Source organism: Rosa rugosa, chromosome 4, assembly GCF_958449725.1.
Source record: "Rosa rugosa chromosome 4, drRosRugo1.1, whole genome shotgun sequence".
In the NCBI taxonomy this organism is placed as follows: domain Eukaryota; kingdom Viridiplantae; phylum Streptophyta; class Magnoliopsida; order Rosales; family Rosaceae; genus Rosa; species Rosa rugosa.
The window spans coordinates 41491230-41509071 of record NC_084823.1 but is presented as its reverse complement, the minus strand read 5'-3'; the positions used below and the strand labels follow the sequence as shown (position 1 = coordinate 41509071).

Genomic DNA, 17842 nt, shown 5'->3' with positions numbered 1-17842 from the left:
TCGATGAAAAACAAGCAATCCAAAGATCCCGTAATTGAGGACTGCATCCCGTTGACAACCCCATATTCAAAAGAGCAAGAATAGAGATTGGAACACCATGAAGCTCAAACTTCCCCAACATAATGGACCATATAGCAGCTGCAAAGTTGCAATGAAGAAAAATACCCAAAATACCCTTTTTTCAATGTAGGGTTTAACTCGAATTCTTTCTCGATCTGTCTTCCTTTCTCGTATCTCTCAATTCCAATGTAATACTCTACCAAACGACACAAAAACCTGTAACTTTCAATTCTATGATCATAAATGGAGAAACATGAAAACAAAAATGTGATTACTTCATATTCAGGCTCTATATAGGTGTTTCCAGACTCCATTAGCGTTAATATGATATATTTTGAGACATAAAAGTCGTTGACCCAACATGAGAACTATTGAAAATGATGATTGCTAAAAATGAAAGTGTTAGGGTTTAACGATGAGTGAAGAGATTAAGAATGAAGTTTAAGTGTGTTCTGTATGGTGTAATAATAAGAAAAACAAATTGTAATTTTCATTAGGATATTGTCCTTAAAGGTTTCATTCACATATTTCTAAACATTCTTGGTGTTTCATCAACCGGGTATCCTAAATGAATGTGAGAATGCAACTGGTCGTCCAGAATCATTGAGAAACCTGTTTTGGTAAAACGATGAATAATTGCTTTATATAACGGGATCCTCCTTTGGAATTTTTGAGACTCTTGGTGTTCAAAGAACCAACTGTATAAATTTACTTGATGGGATCCTAAATGAGTTTAAATAACTGAATTGGACGTCCGAGAATCATTCAGAAATCTATTTTGGTATTGCTTGTGTGAAACGAAGAATAATATAGCACACATTGGGTCCTCAAGAGTTTTCTGATACCTTGTCACCATGGTATGTTTTATAAAAAGGTTAAGGGGTGAACAAAGTGACGGGAGGAGAGAGCTATAACTTCGCCAGAATGCCCATCTCATGTCTATTAACAAGTTCAGAAAAGCTGTGCATGTCTTTATGACAAAATCAAGTACTTTTCTGAGATCCGGTGTTGCTGCATATAAACATTACAAACAGAGAAGAGAGGAAAAAGGAAAATCACGAGCCAAACCAGCATTTCACTCTTATTCCTGGAAGGTAAGATCCGCAGTGCTACTGAAGAAGCTCTTCACACATTTGGAGGTGGCCAGAGTTTTCCAAATAATTCCTCAACTCTGTTTGCTTGATTCGCGTAACCATCTAGTCCACCGGCCAGAAGCTCCACGGCTGCAGGTCCCACGGCTGATGCAAATGTTAATTGGTCCCACTTCACAAGCTGAAAACAAAAAGATTGGTTAATAAATGTTAAACAAAAATAAAACAACCATCTCATGTCTATTAACCAGTTCAGTGAGGTACTCATAAGAGGCCTGCCAATTTGAACTGAGAAAATTAGGCAGGCCTCTAAGCAATCTTAATCTTTCCTGAACCCCAATAATTGATTCACAAACTGAATATTGATACGAGAAATAACTGCTTGTTTGAGCCTTGTAAAATTACTGTTTGTCAGGATGAAATGCTTTTATTTGCCAACTTCCACTTATTCAGAAAGGCTATAACCTGATTGTTAGACTAATGGTCAAGACAAGCAAAAGTACATCACATATGTTTATGGTATCCCCACTGGGCAATAATGCAATATATAGTGGGGAGCCCTATGAGGTCATATATCTGTAATATGTGGGCTGCATATTTGTAGATTATCTAAATTATGCAATCTGATTTCCTCCTACCTAATTGCATACATAGTCTTAAGCATGACAAGAATGGTGGTGGTAGTACAGCGTCAAAGGAGGTATAGAGTGGTCTCATACTATCATGGAAACCAAGGCAGAGAATATGAGACATAAGTTGAATTGGTAGCAGGTGATCATAGTGGTTACACTAATGAGTTTGATAAGGCAGATGGTGGAAGAATTGGTGGCCTCTTGGTGGAATGGATATTATGTTTTATTATCTGATAAGATGTAGTGATAGTCCATCTTATTGGTGTTTCTAGCAGATTTAAGGAATGCCATCTCCATGGTCAATGAATTTCTATTAATAATGTTAATGGCTGACCACAGGTATTGCCTGAACTGATAAACTTTTCTTGCCTTCTGCTTTGATACTCTAAGACACTATCTTGGTAACTAAGCACGGTCATCGTAAAATTTGGCGGATTTTATAAATAGTAAATACTAATGCTGAAAAACAAGCATGGCTAACATACTTGGTCGTACTTCTCAACAAAATAGAGGCATTCATAACTATTAGGTTTCTCGTTTAGTTCATAAAGAGGCACCTTTCCTTGCTTGTTGCATGAAATAAGAGGTCAAAATCGAGGTACCAATAGGAGTGCAGAAAACAAACAGGTGAACATGTTAATCTCAGTCATCCTATAGCCTCCTATATAGTTATAGCTTATAGTGACCTTCAATTGCATTTTGTGATTGTTTGAAGTTCATTTAATATTTCATTCACCAGTAGCTTGCAAATAGGTTATAATGAGAAACTCCTGATCAGAGAGGGAAAAAAAAAAAAAAAAGAACAAAGAAAGAAAGAATCAAGAACAGGAAAGAAGGCAGACCTCTACTTCATTGAAATTGTACTTGGCAGCAGATTGTGGAGATAGCCTCCTGACAAAAGAGTACTTCTCTTCAGGAGTAGTGACTGTTTCTTTTAGTGATTGCAATACCTTCAGTGGTGCAATGATGTAGTCGACACTAAACGAATACAGGAGAACATGAGCAGGAAGGTCACTCATTAAGTTCATTGTAGTGAGAATTTCCAGCTACATAAGATTAAGAAGCGAGTCATATGAATTTACCCCAGGAGACTGAATAAGTCCTGCTTATTGCGAACTGCTGCTGCCATCAACTTTGACTTATGTCCATATTTGTGGATGTAGTTATATGTCTTTGTCACCTGCAATGCCAGCAAGTATCTCAGATGGGAGCAGTTGTCATTATTATTGTAAAGCAGAAGCCCTTTTATTTTAGTTTCTTGAACCAGGAGATCCTTAATCAAAGCCATGCCACCTGAATAATTCTAGGAATAACCAGAAGTTGAAACCATCCTAGCAGACTTCAATACATGATGGGGATAAATTTGCAATAAATGCTTAAAGCTAGATGTTTAATGGTGTTGAGATTTTGGTTGATGAAACTATAACTGGAAAAACACATGGTACAACCTACAGAGTACAAACCAGTTTTATATTTGATAAGTAACTATAACTGAAAAGCATATCGATGTCACAACTCAAAACAGCAAGTTGTTTTGTTTAAGAAGTAAGAACTATGAAAAACAGCAGGGCATAAGTACAAAACCACAAGATGAGAACTCTCCAACTTACCAGGGCCAACCCAGGATCCTCTCCTCTTTTGAGAGCAGCCTCTATCTCAGGGTCACCAGAATGGTTGCGGGACCAATCCTGAATGATATATATATATATATACCTTTACCAATCAAAAAACTGATATTCAAGTAAGAAAATTCGCATACAACATTACCCTAAGACGCCCAACAAAAATCTGAATAACAGAAGCGCCGGCTTGTGCGGCAGCTGCAGCTTGAGCAAAGCTGAGGAAAAATGATCAAACCATCACCAAGCGGTCCAAACACAACTAAAGTATCAAAATGGAACTCATCTAAGAATGCCACTGTGTGCGTGTGTGTGTGAGAGAGAAAGAGATAGAGAGAGAGAGAGAGAGAGAGAGAGAGAGAGAGAGAGAGAGAGAGAGAGAGAGAGAGAGAGAGAGAGAGAGAGAGAGAAGTAATGTTCTTAAACCATGTTTGACCAAAATCAGAAAGCAGCATTTGGTTTATTGTTTATATATTCAAAAGGAACTTTATTAAAAAAAAAAGAAAAAAAGGGAAGTAGCACGTTAAATAGAATTCAATCATTTTCACCACAACAGGGGAGGGAGAGAGAGAGAGAGAGGACATCATCAAAACTAATCCTCCTTTACAACTGTAAAAGATCATTTCTTGTAGAAGTTTGTTCAAAATCAATTAAGCATAATCTTTCAATCATGAATCAGTAAGAAAGTCATTTGATTTTCTTCTTATCTCTATGAAGTATGCACTAAGAATTGTTTGTGAAGCTGGTTGTCAAGCTTACAACAGTTAATTACAAGAACCTTTACCTGTACACAAATGTCAAATGCGTCTGTATGCCCTCAGATTCTAGTAATCTTGAAGCCTCTATTCCCTGAATACAAAATCAACAACTACAGGTGATGTGGACAAAAAGATGAATACATTCATGCAGGGTATAGTATCAAGCCCGACTTGAATTCTCACTACAGAGATAGTTTTCTCTGATGCTTACTTGCCAAGTTGAAGGAATTTTGAACAGCAAACGCTCGGGAGGAACATCAACTCTATCATACAGCTTCAGCAGATCGTGCACCTGCATAAAAAATAAACCAATGGTCTCAGAGAGCAATTCAGATAACAATTAAAAATCCAGTGGCACAAAAGTGAAAGGGATACCACAGGAAGACAAGCAAAAATTCGGAAAACAATAAAGTAAGCAACATACTAATTATAACAATATTTCCACATCATATTTTTCTCACACATTTTATGCAATTAAATATGCATTTTGTCGGACCAAAGAAAAAAAAGGGTTGCAGAGGAAAAGAGTGTTCTGCAATGACAAAGCCACCTAAGTTAGAAACTATTGAATCTACAGATATTATGGGGGATATGAAAGTTCAACGCAGAACTACTGCACCAACCATGACAGGGCTCAATGAAATAACAAAATGACAAAACTTTTCAAATTATCATTTGTGAAAGTAACTGCAACAAAGAAGAAAGAACAAATTAGTATAATCAGGATGCATTCATAGTTTGAAATAGACTAGCAACCAACATATCATTCTTGAACATCAGTTTTAAGCTAATAGAATTCCAATGCTTTAGCATTATCTTTAAAAAGAAAAAAGAAAAAAAAAGTTGAGTTACAAAGAAAAGCCAGTACCTTCCTTATAATTCCATGTGTGTCATAAGCAAGACGTGCATCCACCTCAGTGGACACTCGGCCAGGAACTAGTTTTGCCAAATCCGCACCAACATTGACTAAAGCCTACACAACCGGAACATAATACTGAACCATATGATCTAGCTAACAAGGAATTCACATTACGAATGATTATGATACAAGACAACCAACCTTGCTACAGAAACATGACAATCTCAATTCGGAATTCTCATGCTTGTTACACTCCGAATCCGCCAGCGCCATATCCACAGCATTCTACACCAAAGAAATGACCATCAATGACTAGGTATTAGAAAGCAAACACAGTTTTTGTAATCTAAAATTCATATTTCAAAGAGAAATGCTTACTCTAAATATGGTATCAGGAAGACTGCATATACCCAAGAGTAGGGCGGAGCTCACAGTAGCAGCAGTTGGAGGAAACCTGGTTATAAATAATCAGTAAACTAGAAAATTCAGATACATAGAGAAGCGATTTCATTACTCCCCTGGTTCATACTAAAATCTTAGAAACAAAAAAAGAACGGAAATCATTAAATAACTTATCCGAAAACAGATAAATAGAAGATCAAGTCACTCTTAGCAACTAACTAGCTAAGCTAATACATTACGATCATATCAACAGAAAAATCAGATGCATAACAAAATCATAAAAATTTCAAATTCTACTTCTTTGTGAGTAACAAAAGAGAGGAAAACTATATAGATACCTCTCGAAGTCATCGAAAATGACGGTGTCAGGAACGATCTCACTGAAGCTAGATACGGCGTCCAATTCAGTAGCGGGGCCTGAAATTCAAATTAATTTAACAACAACAACAACAACAACAAAAATGTAAAAATTTCAAAAAAAAAAAAAAAAAGAGTTGAAAGCTGAGGAGTGAGGAGTGACTGACCAGTGTCGACAGCGGAAGCGCGAATGAGAGGAAGCGATCTGCGGGAGGTGAAGAGCAGATTGGAAGGTGCGGATCCATTAGAGAACCTCAGCTTTCTTCCCTGCGCGCGGTGAAATCAATAATGTCAACGAAATCAAATCAAATTTGAAGCTTAGAGATGATTCAGTTACTGTGGTAGTAATCAAGAAAAGTGAGAGAGTGTGTTTACCTGGAAAGAGGAGATAGCTGAGGAAGGCGGAGATTGCAAGGACACTGACATGTTTTCTCTGCACAGAAGAGATCAGTTTGAGTTGGAAGTGATTGGTGCGGTGTCTTTTATATATATGTACTTTGATCATCATGGAGTTCAACAGTGTTTTTTTTTCTTCTTTCTTTTCATTTTTATGGATTTTTTTTTTTTTTGGGGACGGGTGTATCAGCTAGAATAATGCTGTGTCCTTACTCCTGATGCATTTTTTTTTTTTGAAGAATATCATGTCGATATATATTAATAACTCAGGCCAGAAAGGACCATTACATATCCTCCCTCTACCATCTATTAGGTAGATAAAGAGTTTGTGGTAGACCACATTGATACATAGATTAGATCCGATCATTTGACGGTACCCATGCTCACTTATTCAAGAAAGCCTATGAACTATGTAACAATGACAAGTAAATAGGCTAGTTTAAAAAACATAAAAACTAAATAGTCTCCTTGCCCTTAACACTAGGGCTCGGAGGGTTCCCAGGACACATAACACTGAGCACATCTGCAGCAGTCACCTTCTTGGTCTTGGAAGGATTCTTGTTCTTTGATCCCAAAGGCCTTCCCCGCTTCTTTTTGGTTGTCGGTGTGTTCACTTGTGGGGTTGAACAGTCCTTTGAAATTAGGATGCCTCCTGGAGCTTCAACCAAGCCAAGTGATTTAGCAGTGAATTTTGTATGAAACTCTGGGATTTTCAGCCTCTTGGGGAGCTCAGATTTGCTCTCTGATGCCTCACCAAGTAGAAACTTAATCTTCTTAGGGGAAGAGACAGGGGAAGCTGGCCTGCTGCGTTTCAATTCTGACTGCATCCCATTAAATGGAACTAGCGCTAGGGCTTCCTTGCTAGTACCTTCAGTACGAGCCTCAGCAGTTAGAATCTCCAAACCTGTTTGCCGAATAACAACTAGCTTGCGAGGCTTATTGCCATCAAAAGATCCAAACAGATTACGCGCAACCGGCTGTAGTATTGGGGTTTGCATACCCTGAAATTTAAAAGCACCATTAACAAACCGGTTATTCGCAAATCCCAGGAAAGGGTTCGGCAATGGGAGGCGGTGTTGCTTCTTCTCCCCAGCAGCCTTGTTCGGTGAAACCATCTGACAAACTCCTTTGTCATGATATATGAGGTTGCATCTTTTGCATTTACCAATCAAGTTTTCAAAGAAAAACTCGATCTCAGCCACAACTCCAGGAGCAAGCTTTAGGGTTTTTTTCTGAAAGAATGGTTTGGAGATGTCATGTGTAACATGAACCCTAATTTTTCCAGACGTGTCAAACAGCTTTTGGTCGATCCCCTGATACGTCCCAGCTATAGAGGCGACATTCATGATCATGGGCAACTCTTCCAGCGCTGGTGGAATATTACTGATTCTCACCCAGAAGAATAGGGTTTCCAGTGGTATCGATTGAGGAGCAAGAAAACCATCATAGGCTTGGATGACCACTGGAGCTTTGTTGAAATACCAAGGCCCCCCTCTGAGTACCTTGTTCCGATCCTTACGACGATCAAAAGAGAAGACATATCGGTTTGGAGTCCGATCCTGAACCTTGAACGATCCATCTAGAACCCAGATGCGTCGAAAGTGACGCTGCAGATCCATGCTACTGCATGGTTTCCTCGTCAATGGACGAGCCAGTAAGAAAGCTTGAGACCCTCCCTTGGTGGTTCCATTCGCCAGGTGGGATAAGTCCACAACATCTCCCCCAGCCAGAGCAAGGGAGGCAGCGAACGTAGCTATAACATCATCAATGGTGGTTTTTTTGCCGGATGGGGCGGAGGAAGACGCCATGTGCAAGCGACTAGGGTTTTGGTTTTGGAGTGCGGCAGTAGGCAGCATTAGGGTTTCTTACTCCTGATGCATTACCGCTACGATATATCAATGTATTGATAAAAAAAAAAAACGTATTAACTTTTGTATATCAATATATTATTTTGATTTGATTTCAAATTAGTTTATATTTATATCGAACTAATTTTTCTTAAATATTGATATGTAACATAAATGAATCCTTATTTATTACAAATACCTTATTTGCATCGGAGTGTTTGTTTGAAATTTTTTCGGGGTTTTTTTTTTTCCTGCACTGTGCTGTTCTACTTTAATAGGTTAGATAGCAATTCTTTCAAAATTATTTACATTTTTCTCTTGGGTAGCCTTTTTTTTTTTGTTAAAATTATTGATTCATAAATTGTAGTTGTAAACTGTGAAGAATAGAATAGTTTTCATAAGGAGTCGGATAAATGGATATAGATGAAGATAACAAGGAGAACCATTTGGAATTGGAATTAAGGTAGATCAGATAGGGACAGGTTCTATTGTATTGTACTCTCCGCTACACAAGAGACAATATCTTAACAAGTCAGCTTGTTTCATTGATTGTTGTTATCAAGTACAGTGGGCCTATGAGAATTTCAAAGTACTGATCTCGGCCCTCCGGTGTGTGAAGTTCAACTGTTCAACTATTCAACTATTCAAAGTCCAAATCAAAACCTATTTCCATAAAACACTTGGCGATGGTTAAGCTGAACTTTGATGGCTCCGTTATTAGAGAGATTTTAATGGTACTTTTTTAGTGGCATGCTCAAAAAATTTGGGAACTATCAATGTCTTGCTCGCTTAAGTCTTGCTATTTCCGACGGTTTCCGTCAAGTCTTACGAAAGGGTATCAAGAAAATTTAGTGGAAGGTGAGTGCAAAAACTCGTATCAAGTTTAACCACATTTTTAGAGAAGCCAACTTTGCTGCTGATTTCTTGACAAAAATGGGTCATAACCTTGGTACAAGTCGAGTTTGGAGTTGTGATCTCCCCAACGCCACAACTGTTGTTGCTTTATTTGATAGGCTTAGGCCCCGTTTGAGATTGCTTCACTTTAAAAAAAAAATCAGCTTTTGTTCAAAATTTAGATTTTATTGTGTTTGGTAAATAAATAAAAAGCAGCTTTAATTGAAAGTTATAGGTCACTGGCAGCAGATTTTAGAAGCAGCCTAGAGGTTGCTTTTAGAAGCTGTTATAGATCAAAACACACTCTGCAGTTGTTTTATGTACTAATAGTATTTTTAAAAATATTATTTACCAAACACGAAACTGTTTTAATTCACAGCTGATTATTCTCACAACACAGCAGCAGCAGTTTTTTTTTTTAAAGTCACAGCAATCTCAAACTAGCCCTTAATTATGGATGCTCTAGAGGCTCCTCTGTTTAGTAGTTTGTTTGTTTGCTTGTAATTCTTTACTTATCAAAAAAATAAAAATATAACAGTTCTAAATGTAAAACTTTGCTGCTCAAATATAGAGAGTTAGTGGAAAGGTTACTAGCATTCATCTTAAAAGTTGGCATTGAGAGAAGCGGGATTGCTGTTTGAGCATGCCTTGCTCAAGCTACTTATGCAGAACATGAGGGAAAGCTTTGCAGCAAATTGTGACGTCTCACAAAGATTACTTTGTGGTGACATTGAGCAGCCAACATTGCCCAAACAATGACTTCCTGGATATATATAATTTCATGGATTTTTGTCCATTTACCCCTAGAATTCCCACTTACCCCATTAAGTTTTTTTTAATTCTCTCTTACCCAAAACGCTCTAAGGAGGTCTTCCCTAATACCCCATTAAGATTTTTTTATTTTTTTTTTAATACCATTTTACCATCCCCCCTTTGTTACTTAGAGAGAGAGAGAGAGAGAGAAACCATAAGAGACTTCGCCGGAGCCCGGTCACCGGCCGCCGGAATCCGGTCACCGGTGAGAAACCATAGGAGACTTCGCTGGAGCCCGGTCACCGGTCGCCAGATTCCGGCCAACTTCACCGGAATCAGGTCACCAGCCACCGCCTACCGGACTTTTCTAAAAACCTCGCCGGAAAGGTTTATTGCCCCATTAGACGTCTATTGCTCCCCATTGACCCCCAATAGACGTCTATTGCCCCCTAATAGAGGGGCAATAAACCTCTATTGCTCCCCAATAGATGTCTATTGCCCTCCAATAGAACTTTCGGTAGCCAGAATAGGAACTAATATTCCTAAAATTAGATAAATAAAACTTTTATTAAAGAAAAAAATGAAGAGATTATATCAATTTAAAAACGTCTATTGCCCCCCAATAGACATTCAAAGAAAAAAAAAAGATGCAATTCCTTGCCAAAAAAAAAAACTGAACAACAATACTTAAAAAAAAAAAACGCAGCAACAGGAGCAACGATTCTGATCCATATCACTCCTCCGACGACACCAGCACGAGCAACAACGAAGGCCCAGAAACGAGCTCCACAATATTGCCGGGAACGAGCTCATTGGCCCCCTAATTTGACACCTTATTCCTGTACCTAACCACCGCCGCTGCTGCGACTGAATCTCCTTCAAGACCTCTGGCGGCTTCTTGGCGTTGCTCTCCTGCCAGATTTCGACGATCGCGTCGACGATCAGGATGAGGAAGATGACTAACCCGCTCGCCGAACGTCTGCGTTGGATGAGGAGGAGGAGATCCCGTGCGGCATCGTCGCCGGCGTGAACAAGGAAGAGAGAGAGGGGTCGCCGAACAAACGTCTGCGTTGGATGAGGAGGCGGAGATCCGGTGCGGCATCGACGTCGACGCCGGCGTGAACAAGGACAGGAGAGGAAGAGAGAGAGAGTGAGAGAGAGAGAGAGAGAGAGAGAGAGAGAGAGAGAGAGAGAGAGAGAGGAGACATAGTGGCAGTGATTGTAATTATTTAATAGGATTGAGGGTAAAATAGTCATTTTCAGTTAAATTGTGTATGTGGGAACAAAAATCTGTTGCTGGGGTAAGTGAGAGAATTTTTGCTTATTTTGGACTTTTGGTGCTTTGGGTCAGTGACCCTAATTTCATCGGACCAAACATCGTAGGACAAAAAGACTTTTCTTATAAGCGAAGTAGACATGAAATAATTGAGAAGCACTGAACTGAGACTATAGACAAACCAGCCGGCTTTTAACAGCCTGAGATTTCTTCTTGAGTACAAAATTCAAAACCAAAAGCCTATACTATATTCAGATCACTAAGTTCTCCATGTTCAAGCTCAATTGGCTTCTTCCTGATCCTTCCAGCTCACCAAGGCCTTGAGGAATTCCATCACCTGCAAAATAAAGTTCAAATCTTCGGTTAGATCAGATGAATACAGTGCACGGGCCGTTAGCTTCACACACAATGCACCAATTTTATGGATGAGAGAGTAAACCTCTGCTGGTTCCCTGAGAGAATAAAAGGCACTGGTTTCTTTTGGAATAGGAGATACCAGAATTCCATATCCTCGGTTCTTTTTCTTTAAGACCTAAAACAATGAAGGAAAGCTGTCTTAATTAGTACCACATACTACCTATATGAATGTTACGCAAGTTGCGCGGTAAGACAATAAAATTTAGTTATGGTTGTTATGGTATTACCTTGAATGCATCTTCATCAGTCCTATCATCACCAATATATATTGAAAGCACTTTATCCCTACTATTTAGCCCTACACAAGAGTTTGTATGTCAGTTTCAGTTCGAACTATTGAACCATTTAGATGCCCTGTGCACAACTAAATCTGTCATTTCATTTCAGAGAGAGGTTTATTACCAAGAGATCCAAGCAGAAATTCAACTGCTTTTCCCTTGTTCCATTCAATTACAGGGCGGACCTCTAAAACCTGGAAAATACATGCAAGGAAAAGCAAGTCCAAAAGTCATTGTCAGATGAAAGAATAATTTGAACCTGCCTATCTATAGAATTAAATGCAAAAGGGAAACTGGTGATTACCTTCCGCCCATGAGTTAATCGTAAACGAGGGTAGTCTTTTAGGACATCATGAACACGTTGAGCAATTGTTGACCAATTCTGTAGCCAGATGAGAAGCCAAAACCAACCAAAGGTAAGCCAAACTCTTGCATTGTTTTTTATTACAGTAATCCAGCAATGAGATGTAAGCTGTAATATTAGTTATTTGAGCTATAAGAAAGAAGTAATTTGGCACCTTCTCATCTACATTACGGTAATGTACAGAAGCACAAAACTTGTGATTTTCAACTTTTGCGCCTTTGATTCCCTTAGTATTTTCAACGAGGGTTCTAAAAACCTGCACAAAATTGGCAAATATCAATCAATTCCCTGGTATGAATGTCAAGACTGTCAAGGTGAATCATTTTTGATAAACATGAAAAAAAATATTCACCTCGTCGATCATAGGTAAAAACTCTTTAGCAGGCTGGAAAAGCTTTACCTCCTTGCCCTACCATATCAAGATAGAAATAAACACCAATTGTTCAGTTTGACATAAAGATTAAAATCTTGAAGGGTGTACAGGACTTCACACTGGCAAATTACCCGCTGGTCAGTAGAATTCACACTGTCTGTATTAGTGTTAGGACCCATTATGTCCATTCCATGACTTCCAGCATAATAAAGTTCTGTTAATCCTACCAACTCATAAACCTGAAACAAAAGCACCCTGCTTGATCAGACCAATGACAACCATATAAAGAACAACTGGACAAGATGAAATTAACTTTAGCAATAAAAAAAATATAATACTAATGCTAATGCTACCTTATCGCGGTTTCTTCCACTAATGATTGCAGTTGGAAAATACTTTGCAACATTTCGTACAGCGTCGCGCATCTGCCAACATTATCTGTGATTTCAGAACCAGAAAAAGAAAAATAAAATTAAAATTCCTTATACAACAAGATTTAATTCTTACGGCATCAGACATTAATGCACGGTCAGGGTCATCAACTATGGGTGAAAGAGTCCCATCATAATCTAGAAACACCGCTATCTTCTTGTTCCTTGCAAAACTTGTAATGCGCTCAAAAAAATTGAGTGCTGATGGATGCTTAAGCTGCAAAGCAGAAAGAAAATAAGTTCAAAATGCAAATACATTTGGAAGTGACAAAAAAATAAATCAAAGAGAAGCAGCAAAATACCATCCAAGAGAGGTAAGCATTGTCATTATCATCTGAAGCAACCTCAACACTGAAATCCTTATTGAGCTTCTTTCGGGGAGGTGAAGAAGATTTCATGGCATCAAGCCAACCATTGGACCGAACATCATCAAGCTTTCCTGGTTTTTTCCTTGGAATTGTGATATACTTGCTAGAGAATGGTGCTCCTTGCTGTGAATATGGCAACAAACTAGAATGGATGCCTAGTCTCGACTTGCTTATAGTAGGTGCAGGATCAGTGAGAACTGGAGCAGCATGGTTTGTCTTCAACTCCATTGGATCCAGATTGATTTTCAAATTACTTAAAAAGTACAATCACAGTACAGGGTTTGGTATGAAAGAAATTCTGTCAGAAACAGAGACTATGCTCCAAAACTCAGATAATTTTACCCGACCCTCTTGTCTATGAAGAACCACCTCTTTAACGTTTTCTTGTCAGAGCTGGTGGGTGAGCAGTCCATTAAGCACAGGCTTCCTCAAAACTGTAGATGACATTATTGTATCAAATGCAGAGACACAATAAATAGTTTCAGAACATCAATGTGCAAAAACAGAATAAGCATTTGAAGCACACCTTCTCATCCCCAGAACAACGTTGTGTTTGTAGCAAATTATCAAACATTCCTGGGAGAAAGATCTTTGAAGAAAAGACTTGTGCTCTCAATTATCAACAGATTGTACCAAAGCTCTTCCTGCAGAACAATAAAAATTGGCTAAATATCTCTGGATGCTAGTAAAGTTTTGTGCTTCAACTGCATTACTTGCAATCACTAGGGGTAAACTTAACACAGTTCAAATTGACTGGTAGCAAAACACTTCTGAAACTCATTGCTGAGAAATATAAACATTGAGATTTCAAATTTATGCTGCAAGGAACAATACTAGAAGGAATTATTAGATCCATAAAAATTCACAGGAAACACATGTGACCCTTTACAACACCAAACATAAAAAGAAACAAAGTCAAACTCATTGGACAGTATCGAACGATAAATAGGGACACACATAAATTAATACATAGATTCCTCTCTTAGTTTAATAATTCACACCTTTCGATATATGTTACCTAAGTGTGAGTTTATATGAGGTTAGGCAAGAACGATATGTTAGATCGGGGGTGTAGGGTTAGCTTATTTTCAAAGACCCCGACCAATGAATTCTGACCCAAACTGCCACAAACACAAGTTTTCTTGACTTACAATCAACTAAAGTGGTCACTGAAATTGCACAGAAGTGGTAGAACTTCCTATTTACTTGATGTTAAATGGAAAACTAGCAACTTTCTAAAGCTAACCAGATTGCTGGACACCCAAAACTAGATATCGAAAAAGAACAAATTCAGAGGAGTCAAAGTGTTATCTTCTATTGTTTCCTTAAGATTGACAACAGATCTCTGCTACAAAAATAGATACAATAACTGAATAACAAATCGCTTCTCTTGAAAGAAACAAAAGATTACCCGGAAATGCACTCAAATCATATGCAATCAGATTTCACAACACACACCAAGTTTTTGAACGTCGAAGTGTAATACTGCCAGAAGGATATAAACCATTAAACTATATAAAGAATTGGAGTGAACTGTTTTTGACCTATAAATTAAAATACTCCAACCATAAATGTTTTTAACTTCTTATCTACAGAACACACACATATGGTGTCATTTCATATTTTTTGAGGTATTTTTTTATACAAACCATATACAATTTATCTAGTAGCAGAAGCACTTGATGAAGCATTATCAATATACATATAGCTAAAAATTCATCTATATATACACAGATATGATCCAAAACATACGGTGGGACCATATGAGATTAAAATGAAGTGTTAGGAGTTCAATTATATTCCAAGATCATAATCACAATAATCAAAGTGGTAAATCATTATGAAAAAGTGGTTAATCTTTTCAGAAATTAGAAAACAAAACCCAAACATCATACACATCTCATCCTTTCCCACCATTATCTAGAGTAATTTAATGATATAGAAAACAATACAGTCACAACAAAAAACTGTTGGGTCAATGGGATCAAGTTAAGAAGTGAACAGATCCAAAAATTGAATTACATGATAGAGGATGAAGATCGCTACAAGATTTTGTAATACGGACATCCACTTTGGAATCGGCTTGCAAATATATTATAATATCTTTTTCTTTTCAAAAATGATATAACTAATTGCTTTCCAACTTTGAAGTAGATCTAAGAACTCATCACCTTCACGGCTTCACAATAGCTCTAGTCTGAAAAACAATAATAAAAATTAAAGCCTACATAATTTCTCGTGCTGACAAGACACCACAACTACCAAAACGAACATAGAAACTTCATCCCCACCAAAAACAAATAAAATTAAATAAAGATTCAGAATGTGCAAAGTTTCTGAGTCATCACAAGAAAGAAAGAGATTGCTTAAAATGGGCTTAAATGGCTAGCATGACAAAACATGAAAATAATTATTCAATAACATATACAGCAACAAAAAAAATAACATATACAACAACTAGAACCCAGAAATGCAAATAGAAATGGAGCTTCTCATTCAAAGTCCATAAAGACTTTCCTGCTTTTCTTTAATGGGGTTACATCAAGGAAAGTGATCAAGGCTACACGTTGTGAAAATTTAACATCTTTTCTTCCTTAGTTACAGCAAGCGACAAACTATAAATTCATACTAAATTGACTAAAATAAGGCAAAACAACCATATGGGCTGTCAAATCATTTTCTTTAATACCCTTATAAGCATATATGTTATATTTCGGCGATTAGACCTCTTAATTATTCAAAAAAACAAACACAAAAATATGAAAAATAATTGATCATAGAAATCAAAAAGTTTTGATTCTGATCATGAACCGAAGGAAATTCGCCACGAAATCTAATATGTGACGACTTTCCTCTGTGGAAATCCTAACAGCATTTGCATATATATGATAACGAAATTACAGACACAAAGGAATGAAAGAGATTTGAGAAAATCGTGTATAACCTGATTGGGAGCTAGGAGACGAAGGCTTCACCTTTTTTTTTCTTTTTTTTTTTTTCTATCAACAAACAGGGGCTAGATCTTGAATCAGGAAAAAATCCGAAACCTGGGAAACAAATTAAAGAGAGAACGACATTTCAGAACCCAATGAGAATCAGAAAGGAAAGATGGGAAAGAGAGGAAGAGAGAAGGAGAATGAAAACCTTGGAGAGAAAGTAGCTGGAAAACCCTAAAAATGGCGAGGGGGAAGAGAAGGGATGTAACAGAAAGAGAGAAATAAGAGAATGGGGAAGGGAAGAATCTTTGCCTTCAGAGTTCGGGTATTTATAGAGTTTAGAGGAGCCCAAGAAACTCACAAATAACCATAGTAGACGTGTTTAACAAGGAAACTTATTTGGTTGTTGAAATGGGAAACACCACACCAAATAATTTAACTAATTTAAATATCAACAAGCAATAGAAAATTAGGTTAAATATGTAGAATGTGATTATGGATTAGTTAATTCAGTTTATTGTGCTGAATTAATAGACAGGTCGTTACCTGCATACGCAAACACATAATGTATCTACTGATTATTAAATTGTCACTTTCTCCGAATGCGTGCACATGACGGATCTATCTATCAATTTCAGTGTTAGGCGGGCGGTGAGATGAACAGATTTCGCCCACGAGTGCCCTGGTCATACATACTGACAATCATCTCAATATTTTTTATTTTTTCAAATCGTAACCTTCATAAAGACTCAGAACGTATACTTCAAGAAGAATTGGTGGTTCTCGCCATATGACTTGATAGATGAGACCTCCTTTGTCTACCCCCTTGTCGGTCCTCTCGTCCTTCCCCACTTGTGTATTGAGCAAAACTTTCCGAATATGAACTTCCGAACTCATAATCGATGAGCATTTCTCAAAAATAGTTGATGAAAACTACATGTTGCTTTCAGTTAGCATAAAATATAGTGATTGAAACTAATTTCAAGTAGAAACACAAAGATAACTCGTGATCTTGCCGATTGTAGAATCTATTGAAGTATTTACATCTTGATTAGTTTTGTAATAACATATATTCTCTTATTCAGATTTTGTTTTCCATTTGTAGTTTTAAAAACACATCGGTCAATATTTTTGATATTTACTTAATTTTCTTTTCTTTTTCACCAAGCAACCAAATGAATGTCTGATCCAAGAAAAAGCAAACAAATGAATACCTACACACTTAGTCATTTTCATGGCAAAATCTGCTCTTTCTTTTTTTGTTACTTTTTTACCGAAAGTATCCCTATAGGAGGTGAACGAGTGTCACGTGCTTTGGAGCTCCTCAGAAAAGAAAGCTCCGAATCATAATTGGGGGAAAGGACAAACGAACCCCCGCCACCACTGGCAGTTCCACCGCCTCTGAAAAGGTTGCCCCCTTTTTCTCACAAAGGCGCGCGAAGCTCGTGCCACGGAGTCACGCGCTCCACGACCCACCGGAGCTGTCAAGGCATGGAATCCTCTGCCCCGAAATTGCCTGTTCCATTCCCTGTCCTCCCATTGAAATTTTGACACTTGTCAGACTTCTAAACAAAACTTCAACTCTGTTAACCGAACTCTTATTTATTTTTTTATTTTTTTATCAGGTAAATAACTCAAATGCTACAACTAGTTTTTCGTGAGTCGAACTCACAACCTCCCCCACTTATAAAGGGGAGACTATGCCACTAGACCAAATGGTACTGGGCTTAA

The 17842-nt window shown here is 37.7% G+C and overlaps 2 protein-coding genes across 5 annotated transcripts; both read right to left on the bottom strand.

Annotated features, from left to right (window-relative positions):
- Positions 1 to 870: 870 nt before the first annotated feature.
- LOC133706456 (uncharacterized) lies at positions 871 to 6306 on the bottom strand. The gene is made up of 13 exons (XM_062131994.1): positions 6154 to 6306; positions 5946 to 6045; positions 5760 to 5838; positions 5398 to 5473; positions 5221 to 5304; positions 5029 to 5133; positions 4372 to 4452; positions 4187 to 4251; positions 3551 to 3620; positions 3394 to 3471; positions 2866 to 2963; positions 2626 to 2761; positions 871 to 1332 (listed from the first exon to the last, which is right to left on the bottom strand). The coding sequence occupies exons 1-13, from the start codon at positions 6202 to 6204 to the stop codon at positions 1186 to 1188; spliced, it is 1170 nt and encodes a 389-aa protein (XP_061987978.1). The 5' UTR covers positions 6205 to 6306; the 3' UTR covers positions 871 to 1185.
- A 4742-nt stretch (positions 6307 to 11048) lies between these two features.
- Positions 11049 to 16445, bottom strand: LOC133706627 (probable trehalose-phosphate phosphatase F). Of its 4 annotated transcripts, none has more exons than XM_062132163.1 (15): positions 16320 to 16445; positions 16120 to 16222; positions 15198 to 15372; positions 13702 to 13819; positions 13110 to 13609; positions 12884 to 13024; positions 12730 to 12801; positions 12508 to 12615; positions 12356 to 12412; positions 12158 to 12259; positions 11944 to 12021; positions 11764 to 11833; positions 11589 to 11659; positions 11384 to 11476; positions 11049 to 11281 (listed from the first exon to the last, which is right to left on the bottom strand). In XM_062132163.1, the coding sequence occupies exons 5-15, from the start codon at positions 13401 to 13403 to the stop codon at positions 11225 to 11227; spliced, it is 1143 nt and encodes a 380-aa protein (XP_061988147.1). In that variant the 5' UTR covers positions 13404 to 13609; positions 13702 to 13819; positions 15198 to 15372; positions 16120 to 16222; positions 16320 to 16445; the 3' UTR covers positions 11049 to 11224. The 4 variants fall into 4 exon arrangements, with proteins under 4 accessions (XP_061988147.1, XP_061988145.1, XP_061988144.1 ...); XM_062132161.1 differs by lacking the exon at positions 15198 to 15372 and adding an exon at positions 14587 to 14660; XM_062132160.1 differs by lacking the exon at positions 15198 to 15372.
- Positions 16446 to 17842: the final 1397 nt, after the last annotated feature.